This window comes from Papio anubis, chromosome 9 (assembly GCF_008728515.1).
Source record: "Papio anubis isolate 15944 chromosome 9, Panubis1.0, whole genome shotgun sequence".
Taxonomy (NCBI): Eukaryota; Metazoa; Chordata; class Mammalia; order Primates; family Cercopithecidae; genus Papio; species Papio anubis.
The window spans coordinates 45,538,302-45,560,917 of NC_044984.1; the positions used below are offsets into that span (position 1 = coordinate 45,538,302).

The following is a 22,616-nucleotide window of genomic DNA, read 5'->3' on the forward strand; positions in this document are numbered from 1 at the left end:
TTTTCCAAATGCGAGCCTTGAATTAGATTTGAGTGTCTTGGTATTCACAATTTCCTTGGCTGGGATACTGTGACCTGCCTAGAGGGTCTCAGTGAACAGAAATTGTAGGTCCAGTCAGTTGTCTAAATGTGATAATTTCTGCCTCTGAGCTGTTGGCACGATCTCTTTGAAACCTTTTTTATTTTCTCCAAGCAAATATCCTGATTCCCCAAATAAGTAAAAATGTCTTTATTATGGTATATTACATATGTACGAAATTTATTGTGTATGTTAACTTCATCCCTTTTGAATTTATAGCCAAGGTAGCTTTAGTAAAATGTCGGGACTTGCACTGGGCTATGATGGCACATCGGGACCAAAGAGACGTGAGCTTGAGTTCCCTCCGAATGTTAATTGTGACTGATGGAGCTAACCCCTGTGAGTATTTCTGCACTGTGGGTCTGGGAATATCCTGTGTTTTGATAGATTAGGGGTTTTTGCCCTGTACTAAGATGTAATTCACATACTGAAAAACTCACTCATTTAAGGTGTGTAATTCAGTGGTTTTGGTATATTCACGAGTTGTGCGACCATCATTACAATCTAAGTTTAGAACATTTTCATCACCCAAAAAGAAACCACATACCCATTATCAATCACTCCCCATTTTTCCCCCTGCCCCCAGCCCTAGATGACTGCTAATCGATTGCCTGTCTCCCTAGATTTGCCTCTTCTGAACATTTCTTGTAAATGCAGTCATACAGTATGTGGTCTTTGTGATGGGCTTCTTTTAGCATGTTTTTCAACGTTCATCCATGTTGTAGTATCTGTCAGTACTTCTGCATTCCTTGTTACTACCAAGAAATCGTCCATTATATAGTTATACCACATTGTATTTACTCATTCATCTTTTGATAGATCTATAAGCTTTTAAACCATTCTTTTTGGCTCATTCATGTATAACCTCTTTCTGTCATGTAACTGGGTATTCCTGTGTTACCTGCTTTCCTCTACAAGCCCGCAAATCCTGATCCTTCACACAGTAGAATCAGGTAGAGCACTACGCTATTTGTCATAATGGACTTTTGTCCATAGTCACATTGATCATCATAGTCTAAAACACAGACATAGGCTTGACCTTAATATCATATAGAAGGTGGAGCTAAGCCAATATTAAATTGCACTGCCTATGACAGTTCCTCAGGAAGAGTTGCTAAATTATAAACTGGCTGCATGTTGCCTGCAGTGTTATCTCTGATACTGATTTGTCAGTCTCATAGGAGCACCCTTATTCCAAGGTGTAACTTTAAATAGTGTCAGTAACCTTTTATGGACTGGATGAGCATTAATTTGTCCTTGAAATATATCAAACCATCTCACAGGGACAGTAAAATATTTGTGTGGAATTAACAATATACAATATGGGTTCTCATGAGAAATAAGTATGTCAGCTTTCTATTATTGTGGTTTTTTGTTTTTTTTTTTTTTTTTTTTTTTTTTTTTTTTTTTTTGAGACGGAGTCTAACCGTGTCGCCCAGGCTGGAGTGCAGTGGCGCGATCTTGGCTCACTGCAAGCTCCGCCTCCCAGGTTTACGCCATTCTCCTGCCTCGGCCCCCGAGTAGCTGGGACTACAGGCGCCCGCCACCACACCCGGCTAGTTTTTTGTATTTTTAGTAGAGACGGGGTTTCACCATGTTAGCCAGGATGGTCTCGATCTCCTGACCTCGTGATCCACCCGCCTCGGCCTCCCAAAGTGCTGGGATTACAGGCTTGAGCCACCGCGCCCGGCCAGCTTTCTATTCTTTACTATTTTCCTGCAGTAATGAAAATCACAATTTCAGCTTCGGGTTGATCTGTTCCAACTCCTTAGGGTCCGTGTCATCCTGTGATGCCTTCCTGAGTCTGTTCCAAAGCCATGGACTGAAGCCTGAGGCCATCTGTCCGTGCGCCACGTCTGCTGAAGCCATGACTGTAGCAATCCGCAGGTACTGTTCAGGATGTCAGATGCTCTTGATGTATGTTACAACTTGGATGAAATGTACAGTATTTACCAGGAGATGACAAAGGGGTGTTAACTAATTTTCTGAGTAGTTTCAAGCGTCTCATTTTTCCCACTCTTGCTCAAAGTGTATGTAGTAAACTGAAAAATTTAATATAATTTTGTATTTGTGAATTAGCTCTTTTTCTGTGCCATTTTGCTCTTCGGAATCCATAGCACCTTAGATTAGAAATAGACTGTTCCTGTTTGTAGCTTAAGTATGGATAGTGTATCTGTAGTATACTCAAGACTATTATATATGTAAGTATCAGTGAACGTGTGTGTGTGTATATAGATATACTTTTTTTTTTTAGATAGGGTCCCTCTTTGTCACCCAGGCTGGAGTGCAGTGGCATAATGATGGCTCACTGCAGCCTCGACCTCCTGGGCTCAAACAGTCCTCCTGCCTCAACTTCCTGAGTAGCTAGGACTACAGGCATGTACCCTCAAGCCTGGCTAATTTTTAAATTTTTTTGTAGAGATAGGTTCTTGTTATGTTGCCCAGGCTGGTCTCAAATTACTGGCTTTGAGCAGTCCTCCTTCCTTGGCCTTCCAAAGTGCTGAGGTTGCAAGCATGAGCCACCGAGCCTGGCCCAGTACGCAATACTTGATGATGATGATAATAAATGACCATGTTGCTGGTTTCTGTGTTTACTACACTACACTTTTTTTAAATTTAATTTTTTAGAGATGGGGTCTTCCTCTGTTATCCAGGCTGGAGCACAGTGACATGATCATAGTTCATTGTAGCCTCAACCTCCCAGACTCAGATGATTCTCCCACCTTAGCCTCCCAAGTAGCTGGGACTACAGGTGTGTGCCATCATACCCAGCTAATTTTTGTATTTTTTGTAGAAATGGGGTCCCACTATGTTGCCCAAGCTGGTCTTGAACTCCTGGCCTCAAGCAATCCTCCTGCCTCAGCGGTTGCTGGGATCACAGGTGTGAGACACCATACCCAGCTCTAATTTGGCATATTTTTGGGAGAGAAAATGGAGAATTTTTTTGGTATTGTAGCCAGAGGAAATTTATCTTCCTATGTATTTGTATTTTTCTCTTGATGTTATTTCATTCACCAAACTTGATGGGTTTTTCTTTTCAGGCCTGGAGTTCCAGGAGCCCCTTTGCCAGGAAGAGCCATTCTCTCAATGAATGGATTGAGCTATGGGGTAATACGGGTCAATACTGAAGATAAAAATTCAGCACTGACAGTCCAGGATGTGGGGCATGTAATGCCTGGTGGTGAGTTGTGAGGAGCACCATTTGGTTTTTCATAAAGATTTGTCATCAGAGATAATAGAGCCTGATAAAATACAGAATCTCAAACCAGGACTCCTTAATTCAGTACTTACCTCATTTAATTTCTCAGAGCCTCTCTAATAGTTAAGTCATCATAATTATGCCGACCTTCCTGCAGTATTGTATGACTTACCAATTGTGAATGCTTCAGGTCCACTTCTTTACCTGGAAGGCCAAATACTAGAGATATTAAAGTTATCTGGTTTTCACTGTGATTGCCAAGCCATTGGGACTGACAGAAAATTAGAGCATACTGCTTCCATGAGTGTTTTGAGTTTGACCTGCCTAAGGGTAACACCTCATTCATCTAACCTGTTTATTTGGGCTTTGCATTCATCTTTAATATGTCGCTGTCTATACAAGCTTTACATTTCAAATATACTTACGTAGTTTCAGGTTTATGTTTAGCATTCCTGTTTGGTATTTTTACTTAATGCTACTCAGTAAAGGCAAGACTTTCTTGGGTTCACAGGATGGAGTTGTTATTTTACAAAGGTTTTCTAGAATCTTTGTCCCTTAACCTGTATTTTCTGTACGTTAGGGATGATGTGCATTGTGAAACCAGATGGACCTCCCCAGCTCTGCAAAACAGATGAAATTGGAGAAATCTGTGTTAGCTCCAGAACTGGAGGCATGATGTACTTTGGGCTTGCCGGTGTGACAAAAAATACATTTGAGGTACATGATATTAACATTTCACAGGGAAAATGTTTGGTGAGGTCAGAATGTTACAAGGGCAGATCCCCTGGTTGATGGGACATAGCATAACATGTGGTTGAGAGTGTGTACTCTAGAACTAGACTTGTCTAAGTTCAAATTCTGACTCTGCCAGTCACTAGGTGACCTTGGGTGAGTTGGTTAACCTCTCTGTGCCCCAATTTCCTCATCTTTAAAATGTGAGTAATAATTGTATCTATGTCATAGGATTGTTGTGAGCACTAATTGAGTTAATGTTTTATAAAGTGCTTAGAAAGAGTATCTGGCATATAGGAAGTGCTGTTGTGTATCTGTTAGATTTTTAAAAAGGGTAAGATGAGCTGGGCATGGTAGCTCATGCCTGTAATCCCAACACCTTTGGAGGTTGAAGTGGAAGGATTGCTGAGGCCAGGAGTTTGAGACCAGCCTGGGCAATGTAGCAAGATCCCATCTCTACCAAAAAATTTAAAAAATTAGCCAGGCATGGTGGTGCATGGCTGTGGTCCCAGCTACTCAAAAGGCTGATGCAGGAGGATCCCTTGAGCCCAGGAATTCAAGGCTGCAGTGAGCTATGATCATGCCACTGCATTCCAGCTTAGGGTACAGAGCAAGACCCTGTCTCAAAAACACACGCATGCACACACACACACACAAAGAAAAACAACAAAATAATAAAAAAAAAAAAGCGGTAAGAGGCCTCACAAAAATTCACTCTGGTGAATTTACCATGGTTTGAGCTTTGTAAATTCAAATTTAATTTCGAGAGTAAACTCCAATTTTGCTTAGTTACTAATTAAAAACGAAGACTGTCCTTTCACAGGAGTCAGATTGCTCATATTATTCAGTCTTTCAGTCAGACAAATATTTTTTGAGCACCTTTTATGTGTCTGATAATGTTCCAGATGCTTGGGGTTCATCAGAAAACAAAACAAAGCTCCTTGTGGAGCTCATGTTCTTGTGGGGCCAGCACATTCTAGCTAAACTAGCACGTGGTTTTCCAGCAGGCACTTCTGCATGCGAAGCCAGGTTGTAATGGAAACTGCCTAGTGAACCTGGAAGTCAGAACAGGGGCAGTTAATTGTCTACATTTAATCATTGGAATTAACCTGTCTCAGGGTACATTTTAGGGACCAGAGAAATTCACCATGCCAGGCGTGGGCATTCATAAGCTCTTCAAGCATGTGTTTACTGCCAGTCTCTTGCTTTACTTTCCTAGGTGATTGATTTACCTCCCTTGAACATGTATATACATTTAACTAATTTAAATCTCACCCTATTTATCTCTGTCACCCAGGCTGGAATACAGTGGCTCAATCATAGCTCACTGCAGCCTTCAACTCCTGGCCTCAGATGATCCTCTCATCTTGACCTCCCAAAGTGCAAGGATTACAGGCATGAGCCATTGCGTCTGTAATTTTTCTTCATTGACTTTTCCTTACTAAAAACAAGAGCCTCAAGCAGTGTTTGAAGATACTGATAATATTTTATTTCATTGCCTTTCCTATGAGGCAGTTCCCTAGCCAGAATTCTCAAGACTTAATACCAAACTGCTAGGCCTATAGAGATGAAGAAAATTTGAAGTCTGCAGTGTAAATTTCATGGTAGTGAAGTAGAATAAAAATCCTACCAGAAAGGACAAAGCTAGTATCTGGGTTTTCCAAATTAAAGTTCCCAGTATTTTTCTTCCTGGTTTCTTGCATTTAAATCCTGAGAGAGTTTACCAATGTAGTTAACATTTCACTGGAGAAAAGATCTTGGTTTTGAATTTGTTTTGTGGTTTTGGGGTTTTTTTTTTTAGGTGCAGCCTCACTCTGTCACCCAGGCGGAGTGCAATGGCGCGATCTCGGCTCACTGCCACCTCTGCCTCCCGGGTTCAAGCAATTCTTCTGCCTCAGCCTCCTGAGTAGCTGGGATTACAGGTGCCTGCCACACCCCTGGCTAGTTTTTTTGTATCTTAAGTAGAGATGGGGTTTCACCATCTTGGCCAGGTTGGTCTTGAACTCCTGACTTCAGGTGATCCACCCTCCTCTGCCTCCCAAAGTGCTGGGATTACAGGTGTGAACCACCACACTGGGCCAAGATCTAGTATCGACTAGTCAGAAAATAAAAATATTTTATAAATAATGCTACCAGGGAGAAAAACTTTTGTGACATGTATGATAACAGAGAGTTGATTTTCCATCACTCCCATGTGCTAGCTATTTGAGGCAAGTGAAACTCACTTCTTCATCTGTAAAATGGAAATACTAATGCTGTTTCTATAGGATTAATTTGAGGATTAACTGTAAAGCAAGTAAACTGTGCCTGGTACTGATAAGCATTTCATGATGTTATAATTATTATTTTCTATAAAAAATAAATCTTAAAAATTATCCAGATGAGGCTGGGAGCAGTTGCTCATACCTCTGATCCTAGCACTTCGAGAGTCTGAGGTGGGTGGATCACCTGAGGTGAAGAGTTCAAGACCGGCTGGGTGTGGTGGCTCATGCCTATAATCCCAGCACTTTGGGAGGCTGGGGCAGGCGGGTCACGAGGTCAGGAGATCGAGACCATCCTGGCTAACATGGTGAAACCCCATCTCTACTAAAAATTCAAAAAATTAGCTGGGTGTGGTGGTGGGTGCCTGTAGTCCTGGCTACTCGGGAGGCTGAGGGAGGAGAATGGCTTGAACCCAGGAGGCGGAACTTGCAGTGAGCCAAGACTGTGCCACCGCACTCCAGTCTGGGCGACAGAGCAAGACTCCATCTCAAAAAAAAAAAGAGTTCAAGATCAGCCTGGCCAACATGGTGAAACCTCGTCTACTAAAAATACAAAACTTAGCCGGGTGTTGATGGTGGACGCCTGTAATCCCAGCTACTCAGGAGGCTGAGGCAGGAGAATCGCTGGAACCCAGGAGGCAGAGTTTGCAGTGAGTCGAGACTGTGCCTCTGCACTACAGCCTGGGTAACAGAGCAAAAAACTCTGTCTTAAAAAAAAAATTATCTGGGTGCTGTGGTTCACACCTGTAGTCCCAACTATTCTGGAGTGTGAGATGAGATCACATGGGCCCAGGAGGTCAAGGCTGTACTGCAGCATTATCGCGCCTGTGACTAGCCACTGCATTCCAGCCTGGGCAACATAGTGAGAACTCATCTCTTAAAAAAAAAAAAAAGAAAAGAAAGGGTAGGGGGCAGCTATCAGGTAGAAAAAATAGGTAAGAGACATGAATAGGCTACTCACAAAAGAAATACAAATGCCCAGAAAACAAAGGAGAAGAAATTCAGACATACTACTTATGAAATGCAATTAAAGCAATAATGGGATTAATGTCTACTGTCTTGAATTTAAATACTTTTTTTTAAGTCTGAGTATGGTGGCTCACTCCTGTAATCCCAACACTTTGGGAAGCCAAGGCAGGAGGATTGCTTGAGGCTAGGAGTTCAATACCAGTCTGGACAACATAGCGAGACCCATCTCTACAAACACATTAAAAATTAGCCGGGCGTGGTAACGCACACCTGTAGTCCCAGCTACTTGGGAGGCTGAGGTGGGAGGATTGAGCTTGAGGCTGCGATGAGTTATGATTGCACCATTGCACTCCAGCCTGGGCGACAAAGTGAGACTAATCTCATTTAAAAAAAAAAAAAGATTTTTTTTTTAATGAATTAACAATGGGATATATTTTTTGGTACTTGATTGGCAAAGTTTGGAAAAATGGATCGCACACAGTATTAGGCAGGACATGGGAAAAACCAGACATTCTAATATGGTATTAATGAGTGTAAATGGATACAACGGTTTTAGAGGCCAGCAAATTAAAATTGAAAAGACTGATGTCTTTTGTACAGATGCATAAATGAATACAGCACTATTCATTAAAGCACCTTTATAATAGTGAAACATTAGAATGGCCTATCCAGCTGTAATAAAAGACTGGTTACATTCTAATAGCTACCATTTCCTGAATACTGACTCTGGGTCAGATACCATACTTGTTTCTGCAAATCTGTTTGCATTCCTTAATCTTTACTCCAAGCCTGTGAGAGGCACAGAGTACTCCATTAAATGGCTGCAAAACAGAGGTTCAGAAAAATCCAGGCACTTGCGCAAAGTCTATGTTACTAGTAAGTGGCAGAGCCAGAAATTGAATTGACACTAATGACTATGCTGTCCTGTCCCCCATGAAATGGCATATTACAGAGCTATTTTACAAAGTGGGCTAAGTCAACTCTTACTAACTTGGAAGGGTATCTGAGATATACTTTGTAGAAAAACAAGTTGCAAGAAGTATATTATCTGTTTGAAAAAAAAACTCAGTACATTTATTTATATATGCATATATTTATATATTTATGTATACATGTTTATATCTTCTTAAAAGTCCAGAGAGATAATAAATTGTGATTATTTGTTATCTCTTTAAAAGGGATGGAATTACTGGATTCACTATTATATTACTTTTTCACTGAGCATGTATTTTAATAACACTTTTTAAAAATCACATATACTTTCTAAGAAAAAGCAAAGTTTTTCACTTCATTTTGTCTGTTAGGTAATTCCAGTGAATTCTGCAGGCTCTCCTGTTGGGGATGTGCCATTCATCCGATCAGGATTGCTGGGGTTTGTAGGGCCGGTAAGTGATGCTCTCATGTTGATTTTGTTACATTTGATCCAAATATTTGGACTTTAATTCACAGAACAGAACAAATTCTGATTAGTCCAAGAGTGTTACAGAATCACTTCACTTATATTTAGAGCAGTTCTTGTAAGGATGTCGTAAAATGAGTTAGTGTTTATCATTTCCACTACCCAGATTCATTTGACTCCTTCAAACTAAGACATTTTTTATTTTCTTTTTTTCCCCACTGAGGTCAGAAGACATAATGAGACATTTTTTTATTTTCAGAACTCTTTTCACTTATTCTCACTATCTCTCTCTGATTTGATTAACATGTTACAACAAGTTAGAGCGTGCTGAAAAAAGTTATCTTCAGTAGCAAAGACAAACTATAATACATAGTGTACAGAGCATCTTCATGTAAACGATTGGCACTATGGGATGTGTAATAGTAAATCCTTTGAGTGAAAACAGTTTGGGCTGGGCGTGGTGGCTCACGCCTGTAATCCCAGCAGTTTGGGAGGCCGAGGTGGGCGGATCACCTGAGGTCAGCAGTTTGAGACCAGGCTGGCCAACATGGCAAAACCCTGTCTCTACTAAAAATACAAAAATAAGCTGGGTGTGGTGGCGTGTGACTGTAATTCCAGCTACTTGGGAGGCTGAGGTAAGAAAATCGCTTGAACCCTGGGACGTGGAGATCACACCACTGTGCTCCAACCTGGGCAACAGAGCAAGACTTCATTTCAAACAACAAAAACAAACTTGATGAGCCTGAGGATGGCAGAGATCTAGGTCATGGAGGGGCTTTGCATGGCATCATGGGAAGTAGGATTTTATTTTGTAAGTAATAGTCATTATTCCTAACTAAGCCCATATCCCTCCATTCATCTCTAATTACCTCCTACCCTCTCTTCTTTTCCACTTAACATCTTCAGTCATATAAGAGATCTAATTTTATTTTATTTCTTCGTTGCCATTTATGGAGGGGCAGGGTGGGTGAGGACATAGATCTAGGAGAATCACTCTTGACTTTTTCACTTAGCACCAGGAAATTCTCAGAGACCCACCTCCTTTTAGCTTACAGCTCCATGATTGAGGTCCAAGATGGAGCTCCAAGCCTCTCATCTGCATTCCAAGAAACAGGGAAAGGTGCAGTCCTCTTCTTTAAAGGAAGATTCCCTGAAGCTGCTGTGCAACACCTTCTCTTATTGGTCTGAACTAGTCCTACAGCCACACCTAGCTGCAAGGGAGACTGGAATGTAGTCTTTATTTTGGTCAACCATGCCCAGGTGAAAATTATCCTACTGTGAACAAAATGGAGAAATGGACATTGAAGGAATGGCAGCGACTGTCTCATTCTCTTACCAACACCATAGCTTTTCAGCCTCTGTTGGAAATGGCTGCTTTTTTCCTGACATACAGGTTGAACCAGTAGCTTGTTGAGGAGATGGGTTATGTCTTACACGGCCCAGTCACTGTGTAGGGTACATTGTGCTCAGTAAATCAGTGAGTGACATTCACATGGAGATAACTACTAGGTAGGTGAATATATGTAAATGGACTAAGAAATTTAGGAATTCTGTAATGAATGAGAAAAGTTAATTTGCTGCAAATGAGTCTGGGAAGATTATACAGTGATGCTTTTGGGGATTTGATAGTAGTTCCCTGCTGCTCTGTTTTCTTATTGTAAAAGAAAGGCACCTACTGCATTCCTTAGACCTTTCTTTATTAGCCTAGTTCTAATCTTGCCAGATGGAAACAGCATTACCCTTACCAACCTGAAGCGGTCATTCTCCTATTTAAACTGTTTTAATCTCCTCCAAATTCCAATAGTAAATGAATACATTTTTCTTCCTCTGTATCCTCTGAATAGAAACATAAGCAAACTAACACATAAATCATGGCTGGGAAAATCAACTATGCTTGGGTGGAATCCTAGTTGTTTTCTTATAAAGTTCCTCCCTAAAATAAATATGAGTAAATTCCCTTCTTAGGTATCCTGTGAGAACTCATTGGCTCTAAGATACCACTCTTTTCCCAGCTGATTTCAGAGATATCAGGGTGTGAAACGGTTTCTCTAGAATCCACAAAATATGGCAGTTGTCTTTTTAATACTTTTTAAATGAGATTTATTTAAAGGCGGGAAGTTAAAAGATGTCTGTTTCATTGTTTAAATCATGGAAATCAAGGCAAATCATCATTACCTTTCAGGGTAGTTTGGTGTTCGTGGTTGGGAAAATGGATGGCTTACTGATGGTTAGTGGTCGGAGACATAACGCTGATGACATTGTTGCTACTGGATTGGCTGTAGAGGCAATAAAGACTGTTTATAGAGGAAGGTGAGTAGTACAAAATTCAGATGTTAGCACCTTTTAATGGAATCTAAATAGATCTTCACATAGTGATTTCAGTTGTATTTTGTCGGTTCTCTTTCCAAGTGATCAGATTGTTTTTTTTAAGTATTGCATAAGCCTGGCTTTTTTTTTTTTTCTTCTTCTTCTTCCTCTTAGCCTGGCTTTTAATATATATTTCACAGCATCTGGTTCTTCAGCTGTAACTAAGAGGATTAAGATGCAACTATATCCTCTACTTCAGATTTAAAGTATTACCATTTGTTGAATCCTGAGGACTGAGGAGAATTCTAAAACATTAACTTCCTACATTTCTTCAATGCAAAAGTAGTGCCATTCAGACTAATTGAGATAGATGCTACTCTTTAGGCATTTACATCTAAGAATTGTTTCTCTTGTTTCTGATTAAATTATACGATTTTCATGTGGGGATTGAGATAGTACATAATTTCAGATTCCATGGACAAAGTCAATTAGATATCTTTTTTCTTTGCTTATTAATGTAAGAAAAGATATTTGCTACATATTTGAGTGGTTGATGTCCTATTCAGCAGTTTGCAATCATGGATGTATCTCTTTAAGGCAAACTTGGTGTCCCTTTAAGAAGAAAAATTAATGAAACAGTTTCTGAAATGTATAGTTTTTTTGTAGTGGTGTGGCTTCCTATGAGATGTAAAGTCCATGGGGCGCTATACCTGCCTTTGGTCACAGTCATATCCCAGCAATCGGTAGTGCCGGACACCTGGTAGGTGTTGGGTGAATGTGTGTGGAAGGAATGAAGGAGGGTGTCAGGCAGGCATGCCGGCAGACTCTGCTCTCCGGTGCCTTCCCATTCTTTCATGCATTCATTCAACAAATATTCACTGGGTGCCAACACTGTGCCGCTGTCCTGGAGGCTCCAGCTGCGGCAGTGAACAAAACAGGCCAAGTCTCTGTCCTTGTGAAGCTCACATGCTTGTTGTGGGAAACAGACAGGAACCACATAAACAGGGCAATAGATAACGTGTGAGACAGTGACAAGTGCTGTGGAGAAAAACACATGGGGGTGGGGGTGGCCTGCCAGTTTCTATGAGGTGGCCTGAGAGTGCCTCACTAGTAAGGGGACATTTGAGCGGAGACCTCCCTCAGAACCAACTTCATCCTCTCTCCCATGGCCTCTCAGGTCCACTGTGATCTGCCCTGGCCTGGGTCTGACCTCTCTCCCTCCCGGTCTCTGCTTCACCACTTTGCTCCAGGCACACTGGCCTTCTTGCTGTTCCTCAAACCTGCCAAGCTCGTCCCTACCTCAGAACCTTTTCGCTTTCCGTTCCTTCTGCCCGGAAACCTCTTCCTCCAGATCTTCGCGTGGCTCGCGTCCTCACCTCATTCAGGTCTCTGCTCCAATGTCCGCTCCTCAGGGAGGCGCCCCCCAGCCACCCTGCCCTCAGTAATACGCCACCCTACACACCACTCCACCCCTTGTATATTGCAACATGGCATTATTCTGTATTTATGTGTTTGTTCTGTCTCTAACACATAAGTGCCACAAAGACAAGAACATTGTCTTATTTACCACTATGTCCCAACATTCATGACAGTTGTGCTTAATACATATTATTTAAATGAATGAATGCTCATTTTGAGAGTAATGATTATGACATTTTCTTTTCTAAGCTACTCATTTCGGGTAGCATGGTGGGGTTGTCTCCTCTCTGTAATTCCAGTTAAACAAAGCAAATAGGACTGGTTGTGAAGGGAGTCCTGATGTGTTTGATCTGTCTCTCTTAGAATTGCTGTGTTTTCTGTGTCTGTATTTTATGATGAGCGCATTGTGGTGGTTGCGGAACAAAGACCTGATGCTTCCGAGGAGGATAGTTTCCAGTGGATGAGCCGCGTGCTGCAGGTGAGCACACCTTGGGGTCTGTGTCAGGTCAGCAGTGGCAGCAACCACTGCCTAAGCATTTCATTTTCTTCGATCAGCCAGTAATGCCACCTTATTTTTTCTTGCCAATCATTGCTCGCATATTCTGGGTACTATTAGCAAAATCAGATAATTAATACCATTTCTCCTTGTGGACTACATAGTATTTTTCTGCTCAGGTTGCCAAAAACAATGGAATTGACTTGCCTCAGCAAATTCTTTCATGCCTGAGTGTTGACTACTTGTGAAAGTTTTAACTGTCATATGTGGAACACATCTCTGGCAGTAATCAGTCCACTTGTCAACAGTCAGCCACAGTTTTCCTGTGTGTCATAAGTGGTGCCGACGGTGTGAGGGATCCAAGAAAATACAACTATTAGCCTTACTCTGAAGGAGCTTTCCTGTGGGGCTAGAGATGCTAGGTGAGATAAACCATGAGGGAAGGAGAATGCTTTGGGCTCAGTCTAAGCAATATGTCTGTGGTGGGGAGCAGGCTAGATTGATGACAAGAGCCTAGTCTTTGCTTAGAATCATAGACTTGGAATCCCAGCTCCATTTCTTACCAGGTATGTGCCCTTGGGCAAGTCATTTAACCTCACTGAGTTTGTTTCCTAACCTGCAAAGTGGGATAAAATTATCTGTTTTATAGAGCTATTTGGAAGGATTAAATGAGGTAATTAATTGAAGTATATAGTACCTGCACTCAGTAAATAATGATGGTGATCATTATTATCCATCCCTACCAAAATTTTTAAAAAAATTATCCAGGCGGTGGCTCACGCCTGTCATCCCAGGACTTTGGGAGGCTGAGTTGGGTGGATCATGAGTTCAGGAGATCGAGACCATCCTGGCTAACACGGTGAAACCCACTCTCTACTAAAAATACAAAAAAAAAAAAATTAGCTGGGCATGGTGGCAGGCGCCTGTAGTCCCAGCTACTGGAGAGGCTGAGGCAGGAGAATGGCATGAACCCGGGAAGCGGAGCTTGCAGTGAGCCGAGATCACACCACTGCACTCCAGCCTGGGCGACAGAGCGAGACTCTGTCTCAAAAAAAAAAAGAAAAAAAAAAAATTATCCAGGTGTAGTTGTGATCCCAGCTACTTGAAAGGCTGAGGTGGGAAGATCATTTGAGCCCAGTAGGTCAGCACTGCAGTGAGCTATGATCATGCCACTACAGTACAGCCTGGGTGACAGAGGAAGACCCTGGCTCAAAATAATATAATAATAGGAATAATAATGATAGTAATAATGAGCCAGGTGCTGTGACAGGCACCAGTAGCCCCAGCTACTCAGAAAGCTGAGGTGGCAGGATCGCTTGAGCCCAGGAGGTGGACGCTGTAGTGCACTATGGTTGCACCTGTGAATAGCTACTGTACTTCAACCTGTGCAACACAGCAGAAACCCATGTCTCGAAAAATAAAAAATTATAAGAATAGTCTCCAATTAGAGAGGGCTGCTTCCTCTCAATTAATATTCCCTTTCATTCTCTGTCTCTTCACTCTTCTTTATTTTTCTACTTAGCACTTAATATCTTGTATGTTTATATGTATTGTTTTCTATATCCAGTATAATATAAGGCAAGATGAAGAATTTTTTTGTCTCTCTTGTTCAGGGCTCAATCCCCAGAGCCCAATAGCCATGCTAGTAGACGTCGTAGTAGGCTCAGTAAATATTTGTTGGCTAAGTGGACGGTCCAAAGAAAGTGTGGCCTGTCCTTGCTATACTTAGGCATCAGTGGAAGTGTTCCCGAGGTCTGTAACTTCTCTACTTGGGGAACTTGAATTTATTAACTGCTAGTTAATAGCAATGTTGTAGAAACAATGCAAGCATGAGATGGTGGTATTGCTAGATTACCTTTTTTTTTTTTTTTTTGAGCCAGAGTTTCTCTCTCGTTGCCCAGGGTAGAGTGCAATGGCACCGTCTTGACTCACTGCAACCTCCGCCTCCTGGGTTCAAGCGATTCTCCTGTCTCAGCCTCCTGAGTAGCTGGAATTACAGGCACCCACCACCATGCCCAGCTGATTTTTTTGTATTTTTAGTAGAGATGGGTTTTCACCATGTTGGCCAGGCTGGTCTGACCTCAGGTGATCTACCCACCTCAAGCCCCAAAGGAATACTAAGGATTACAAGCGTGAAACCTACTTGCTAGATGACTTTTTTTTTTTTTTTTTTGAGGCGGTCTTTTTGCTCTGCGCCCAGGCTGTGATGCAATGGCGGATCTCAGCTCTGCAGCTCCGCCTTCCGGGTTCAGCCATTCTCCTGCCTCAGCACCAAGGTAACGGGACTCTGGGCACCCGCCACCATGGCTATGACACTTTGTATTTTGCTTTGAAGTAAGTGAGGGGTTTCACCATGTTGGCCCAGGATAGTGCCAGATCTCTGACCTCGTGATCCACCCGTCTCGGCCTCCCAAAGTGCAGGGATTACAGGCTTGAGCCACCGCGCCCGGCCTGCTAGATGACTTTTAATATTTCTTTCTATCTCAGCGTCTGTAATTCTGAATTATCAGCTGATATGGCATAGGCTCTTTGTAGTAGAAAATCAGAAAAGAAAATATACTGAAGATAGACTAGTCAGGAAAGACTATGAAGAAGGTACAATGGGGTAGATCTCTGAAAGATGGCTAAGGGGCAGATGTGCAAAGAGAATATTTTTCTTACCAATCATATTTTCAGACAGAAACCTTATTTTGTTCAGAATGAACTTTGGGGCATATAATGGTAGAACCTTTGGTGAATTACACATTTTCTTCTATTATAGAAAAGTGAGTATACCTGACATTTCCCAAGATATTTGTTACTTTTCCCTGGAAAGCAACTATAGGAATTAACTACAGTGCCAATTTACTAATACAAACTCTTGTGAAAGTCATTTGGGTTCCGATTTGGGCATGAGATAACAGGCCATTCTTTTCACAGTCTTTGTAACTTATCAGCTTGGAGCATTTGAGTCCATAGTAGAACAGTAAATGACACCATGTATTCTAACAGATTAAAGGCCAGAGGTGGTTGAATTCCAGGTCTGTGTATAATATAAACTAAATACCTAACTCAGCACCTTCTAAGGAAAGGCAGTTAGTAGATGACTTATCAGATGTGTTTTTAATGAGGAATTCAGGCTACATGTAGCACATTTGCTAACTTTCCGTGTATTCTAAAAAAAACAGAAACTTAGCAACTCTGCCAGACTATCCATTTCCCAGTCATCTGTGTTGGTTGGTAGGATAGTCTGAGGATTGTGATTTTCAAGTTTATTCTTTTGCCCTTTTAAATTGTTTTTTGTTTGTTTGTTTGTTTTGGTTTGGTGTGTTTTGTTTTTGAGATGGGGTTTCACTCTTATCTCCCAGGCTGGAGTACAGTGGCATGATCTCGGCTCACTGCAACCTCCGCCTCCCAGGTTCAAGCAATTCATCCTGCCTTAGCCTCCCAAGTAGCTGGGATTACAGGCACCCGCCGCCACACCTAGCTAATTTTTGTATTTTTAGTAGAGACGGGGTTTCGCCACGCTGGCCAGGGTGGTCTCAAACTCCTGACCTCAGGAGATCCACCCACCTCGGCCTCCCAAAGTGCTGGTATTACAGGTGTGAGTCACTGTGCCTGGCCCCTTAAATTGTTTTAATAAAAGGCCTTGGCCACACATGGTGGCTCACGCTTCTAGTCCCAACAATTTGGGAAGCTGAAGCTGAGGGTCACTTGAGTTCGAGACCAGCCTGGGACAATAGAGCGAGACCCTGTCTCTGCAAAGAATAAACAAATGAATAAATAAATTAGCTGGATGCACTGCTTGTGGTCCCAGTTACTTGAGAGGTTGGGGCAGGAGGATCACTTGAGCCCAGCAATTTGAGGTTACAGTGAGCTATGGTCATACCATTGCACTCCAGCCTGGATGACAGAGCAAGACCCTGTCATTCATACATACATTACATACATACATACATGCATAACTGTGAGTCCACTCTACTTCTAAGATTGTATCTCTTGTTCAGTAAGACCTATGGGTAATATGGTAGAAACCTCCTAACTAGTATTAACAGTTGGTCAGTTTTAGCCAGGCAGGATGGCTCACGTCTGTAATCCCAGCACTTTGGGAGGCCGAGGCGGGCGGATCACTTGAGGTCAGGAGTTCAAGACCAGCCTGGCCAACGTGTTAAAACCTTGTCTCTACTAAAAATACAAAAATTAGCCCGATGTGGTGGCAAATGTCTGTAATCCCAGATACTGGAGAGGCTGAGACAGGAAAACTGTTTGAACCCAGGAGGTGGAGGTTGTGGTGACCTGAGATTGTGCCACTGTACTTCAGCCTGGGAGAAAAAACAAGATTCCATCTCAAAAAAAAAAAAAAAAAGGCTGGGCACAGTGGCTCATGCCTGTAATCCCAGCACTTTGGGAGACCAAGGCAGGTGGATCACGAAGTCAGGAGTTCGAGACCAGCCTGACCAACATAGTGAAATCCCGTCTCTAATAAAAATGCAAAAAATTAGCCGGGCGGGGTGGCAGGCGCCTGTAATCCCAGCTACTCTGGAGGCTGAGGCAGGAGAATTGCTTAACCCGGGAGGCGGAGGTTGCAGTGAGCCAAGATCGCGCCATTGCACTCCAGCGTGGGCAACAATGCAAGACTCTGTCTCAAAAAAAAAAAAAAAGTTGATGGGTTTCATAATAATGAGAAATTCTTCAAGTATTAAATTTTAATAGAAAATATCTACATGTATATTCCTTGGATGTAGAGAAGTGTGATTACGAATATACCAACTTGAGGTCCAGGTCCACTTACGTCCATAAACTATATCAAAATGCATTGTCTTCAGTTTCTCATTTTTCTTTTTAATTTTTTTTTTTAAATTAAAATACAGAGATGGGGTTTTGCCATGTTGCCCAGGCTGATCTCAAACTCCTGAACTCAAACTATCTTCTCACCTTGGCCTCCCAAAGTGCCGAGATGACAGGTATGAGCCACCATAGCCAGCCTGGTTTTATTTTCTGTAAAGTTAGCACCAGAATGTGGGTATTTGAAAAATGATTGAGTGGATGTCTTCACTTTAGGATTAACTCGCCTGACCTATGATCAGTGGTTTTTCAGGAGCTCCCTTTTAGTGTATCTTTCCAAAGCATAGCTCCTTCTGTGTTTTTGCATTTGTATTTTGTCAGTTAACATAATATTTAATTACATTGTGTGAAAACAAGAACAGCTGTCAAACAGTGTAGAAACACAGCTGACTTTAAGCAAACATGCAGTTACATGGCTGCGAGCACAGGTACGCTCGGGGTAGCTTGTGGCCTCCAATGCTCGGTGTGCTGTGGGCCTCACCCCAGATGGTTTTCAGAGGAGGTGCATGGTGACATGGTGAATCACTTAAGTGGGGGCTCCTTTAGAGAGTGCTGTTGTGTTCATAATAAAAATACCTTACCTCTGTTTAATTAGGCTTCGTTGGCTGATAGCTAAAAGATTAAAGGAACCAAAACAAATTTCTAGGTTTTTGACATTATCACTTAAGAGAGAACATATTGGCTGGGCATGGTGGCTTATGACAGTAATCTCAGCACTTTGGGAGGCCAAGGTGGGAGCATCACTTGAGACCAGGAGTTCAAGACCAGCCTAGGCAGCACAGTGAGACTCCATCTCTCCAAAAACCTTAAAATTAAAAAAAAAAAAAAAGAAGAAGAAAAGAAAAAAATGTATTTTAAATTAGCCAGGTGCAGTGGTGCATCTCTGTAGTCCCAGCTGCTTGGGAGGCTGAGGCAGGAGGATCACTTGAGCTTAGGAGTTTGGGGCTGTCATGGCTTATGCCACTGCATTCCACCCTAGCTGACAGAGTGAGACCCTGTCTCTAAAAAGAATAAAAACTTAGAACATACTGAGAGTTACAAGTCAGTATCCACCTTTGTCCATTTAGATTGTATCTTACCTCTCTTCTTGTAATCTCTGCCATAGCTGAAAGATGTGTATTATCTTAATGATTATATTTAAATCTCTAGATATATGGAATCTTAATGATCTACCAGATTCTAGATCTAGAATGGGTAGAGCAAGAAAAATGGTAGAGTAAAATAATGGATTATACCAGGAATATGTCAAACGTAATAGAAGTGATCTCATTGAGTATTTTTGTTTGTATTTTTCTAGGCGATCGATAGCATTCATCAAGTGGGGGTTTATTGTCTTGCTCTGGTGCCGGCCAATACATTGCCAAAAACTCCACTAGGAGGAATTCATATATCTCAGACGAAACAACTCTTTCTGGAGGGATCGCTGCATCCTTGCAATATCCTCATGTGCCCACATACATGTGTGACAAACTTGCCAAAGCCCCGGCAAAAACAACCAGGTAATATGCTGGCTTCCAAGACCTGGCACTGAAATTCCAACTTCAAGAAGCTGGGTTCTCTCAGTGTGATTCTTTCTCTAGAATTAGTTTACAAAGACTTTGGGAGGCCAAGGTGGGAGGATCGCATGAGTCCAGGAGTTCGAAAACAACCTGGGCAACATGGTAAAATCCAGTCTCTACAAAAAAAAAAAAAAAAAAAGCAAAAAATTAGCCAGGCCTGGTGGTGCACACCTGTAGTCTCAGCTACTTCAGAGTCTGACAGAGGATGGCTTGAACCTAGGAGGTTGCAGTAAACCGAGATTGCGCCATTGCACTTCAGTCTGGGCGACAGAACCAGACCCTGTCTCAACAAAAAAGAAGGAGAGGAAAGGGAAGATGGAAAAGGTGTTAAGGCAGCCCGGAGGCCAAGATATCCTTTAGATGCCTTTGGAGCTATTGTAGAAAGAAAGAATGTGTTTGTTAGGACTAGTCTTGGCTGCAAGTTGCAGAAAAACATAATAGCAGCTCAGGCAAGAAACAAGCTTATATTTTTGTCAGGTAAAAAAAGTTCAGAGCTAGGTAGTCCAAAGGCTAGGATAGTCACTCCTCGATCATGTTCTTCTAGCTTCTCATCTTTTTGCTCTGGTGTTTTGTCAGTCAACTCTTGCCATAGATACGCTACAGAACAAATAACCCTAAAACTCAGTGCCTTGAAGTAGCAAGCATTTACTGTTTACTCATGAGATGTAGATCTGGTTGGCTTGGCTGGAATCCACTGGACTTGACTTGGCTCCAGGCTTAGGTTAGGTTCAGAGCTGTTCCATGTGTCTCCTCATCACGGGACCAGCAGCTACCTGGGCCGTATGTTTTTTAAGGCAGACGGCAGAAGCAAGAAATCAAGCCAAGCCACAGGAGCATATTTAAAGCTTCTGTTTGTGTCACATGTCCTAACATTTCATTGTCCTAAACAAGAAGTATACTTCTCCCATCCAGACATAACTAGGACAGGAAAGAAAGGAAGATTGTGAGAAAATAAAATAATCTGCCACAGCCATCATTAGCAACTGCTCCAGGGCTCATTAGGCTCCTCAACCTCTACATCCCAGCCAGCAGGTAGGAGGAAAAGATAAAGAAAGGATACTCTTCCCTTTAACATATTTTCTAGAAATTGCACATGTTACTTCCTCTAACGTATTATCCTCCCACACTAAAGAATATAGTCTTTATTCCAGCTGTGTGTCCAGCTAAAAACGGGGGGTTCTGTTATTAAGGAAGAAGAATAGAATAGATACTGGAATTGATAACTAGCAGTTTTTGGCATAAGATGTTTACAGAATTTTATGGGAAAATCAGAAGGCATATTTCCCAGTACAGCAGTGTCTGCAATTAGCTTCCTGGAGTTACTGCTTTCAGTATCTTTCATTCTCTGTGACCCATAGACCCATAGACTCACGAAGTGCACACAGAATAACATCAAGGAACTGCTGCTGAATTTGTTTTATTGTTTTAAACTACTGCAAAATTCACTTTTTAAAATGTCATGCCTTTATTAATTTTATAATGTGAATCCTGGATTGCACAGTTTACAGAAATACACTCTGAGTCCCTGCCTGTATTAAAAGGCTATCTCCAACATGATATATCTATAATTTGTCATGAAGTTTCTTAGGGAGTAATATTACATATTTACTTAAAATTGTAGTAGAGACTTTGTAGACTAAAACTGTTCACCAATTGGAATACTTTATCTTTTTTGAGTTTTTTGTTTTATTTTTAAATTTTTTAAACTTTCCATTTTGAAATAATTTCACACACAAAAGTTGCCACATGGTGCAAAGATTTTCCTTACATCCTTTACCCAGCTTCCCCAAATATTTACCCTTTGAAAATTGATTATATGATTTAAGTGATTTTTCTTTCATTTGTTTCAGTATATTCAGGATCAGCAGATTTTGATAGAATAAAAGGTTTTTTTTTTTTTGAGATGGAGTTTCGCTCTGTCGCCCAGGCTGGAGTGCAGTGGCGCCATCTTGGCTCACTGCAACTTCTGCCTCCTGGGTTCATGCCATTCTCCTGCCTTAGCCTCCCGAGTAGCAGGGACTATAGGCGCCCGCCACCACGCCTGGCTAATGTTTTTTTTTTGTATTTTTAGTAGAGACAGGGTTTCACTGTGTTAGCCAGGATGGTCTCGATCTCCTGACCTCGTGATCTGCCCGCCTTGGCCTCCCAAAGTGCTGGGATTATAGGCATGAGCCACCGCGCCTGGTCAAATAAAAGATTTTAAATATTAATCCAGTATAGCATCAGCCTTATTTAAAACCTAGCTAGCAATAAGCTTTTTTTAATCATCTTTTTGCCATCTTCTTAGTTCCATAAGGCACTGACCATGAAGAGAGGGACACAGTGCCTAGCACTTTTTTCTAGAGAGGGAGTGGGCTCCCCTGTTTATTTTGAAGTGTCGAACCTATGGAAAAGTTAGAAGAATAGTACGGTGAGGAGCACCCATGTAACCTACCCTAGATTTACCAATTGCTGCCTTTTTTTTTTTTTTTTTTTTTGAGATAGAGTTCGCTCTGTTGCCTAGGCTGGAGTGCAGTGGCGTGATCCGGCTCACTGCAACCTCTGCCATCCAGGATCCAACCACCTGAGTACCTGGGATTACAGGTGTGAGCTACCACGCCCAGCTAATTTTTGTATTTTTAGTAGAGATGGGGTTTTGCCGTGTTAGCCAGGATGGTCTCCATCTCCTGACCTCGTGATCCGCCCGTCTCGGCCTCCCAAATTGGTAGGATTACAGGAGCAAGCCACCATGCCTGGCATTGCTGACATTTTTTTCCCTGAGTTTTTTTTGTTTTTGTTTTTGCTTTTTTTGAGACAGGGTCTTAACACTGTTGCCCAGGCTGGAGTACAGTGGCACGATCTCAGCTCACTGCGGCTTTGAACTCTGGCACAAACGATCCTCCCACCTCAGCCTCCCGAGTAGCCTGGACTAAAGATGTCTGCCTCCATACCAGGCTAATCTTTTTGTATTTGTAGAGACAGGGTTTTGCCATGTTGCCCAGGCTGGTCTCAAACTCCTGGGCTCAAGTGATCTGTCCGCCTGAGCCTCCCAAAGTGCTGTGATTACAGGCGTAAGCCACCATTCCCGGCCATTATTCACTTTTAATTGAACAAATTTAATATTCTAGATAAACTCCCTCAGGCCTCGTAGATGACAAATTTCTTTCCAAGCCAGATATTCTTTATTGTTAAGCCCTCTTTTAAGGTTCTATTATGATTGGAGAAGATTAAAATATTAGTAGGAGCTTGTGCAACCAGCTGTCACCTCCTCAGTGTGAAAACTTTCTGTATACCCCAAACTATAATAGCTGCCTGCTTCCCTCCACCCCAGTCCCTATCCCTCCTGTGTTCCTCCTGTTTGTTTGTTTGTTTCCAGTACTTTGCACTATTTGTG

The 22,616-nt window shown here is 42.0% G+C and overlaps 1 protein-coding gene across 5 annotated transcripts in view; it reads left to right on the top strand.

Annotated features, from left to right (window-relative positions):
• Positions 1 to 22,616, top strand: part of DIP2B (disco interacting protein 2 homolog B) — a 248,395-nt gene that overhangs the window by 194,853 nt on the left and 30,926 nt on the right. For all 5 annotated transcript variants that reach the window (XM_021922328.2, XM_021922329.2, XM_021922331.2 and 2 more), the window contains 8 exons: positions 298 to 417; positions 1,851 to 1,965; positions 3,120 to 3,259; positions 3,858 to 3,994; positions 8,544 to 8,624; positions 10,821 to 10,948; positions 12,728 to 12,842; positions 18,982 to 19,183. In XM_021922328.2, coding sequence (XP_021778020.1) covers positions 298 to 417; positions 1,851 to 1,965; positions 3,120 to 3,259; positions 3,858 to 3,994; positions 8,544 to 8,624; positions 10,821 to 10,948; positions 12,728 to 12,842; positions 18,982 to 19,183 — 1,038 coding nt within the window. The remainder of the gene's footprint in view (positions 1 to 297; positions 418 to 1,850; positions 1,966 to 3,119; positions 3,260 to 3,857; positions 3,995 to 8,543; positions 8,625 to 10,820; positions 10,949 to 12,727; positions 12,843 to 18,981; positions 19,184 to 22,616) is intronic.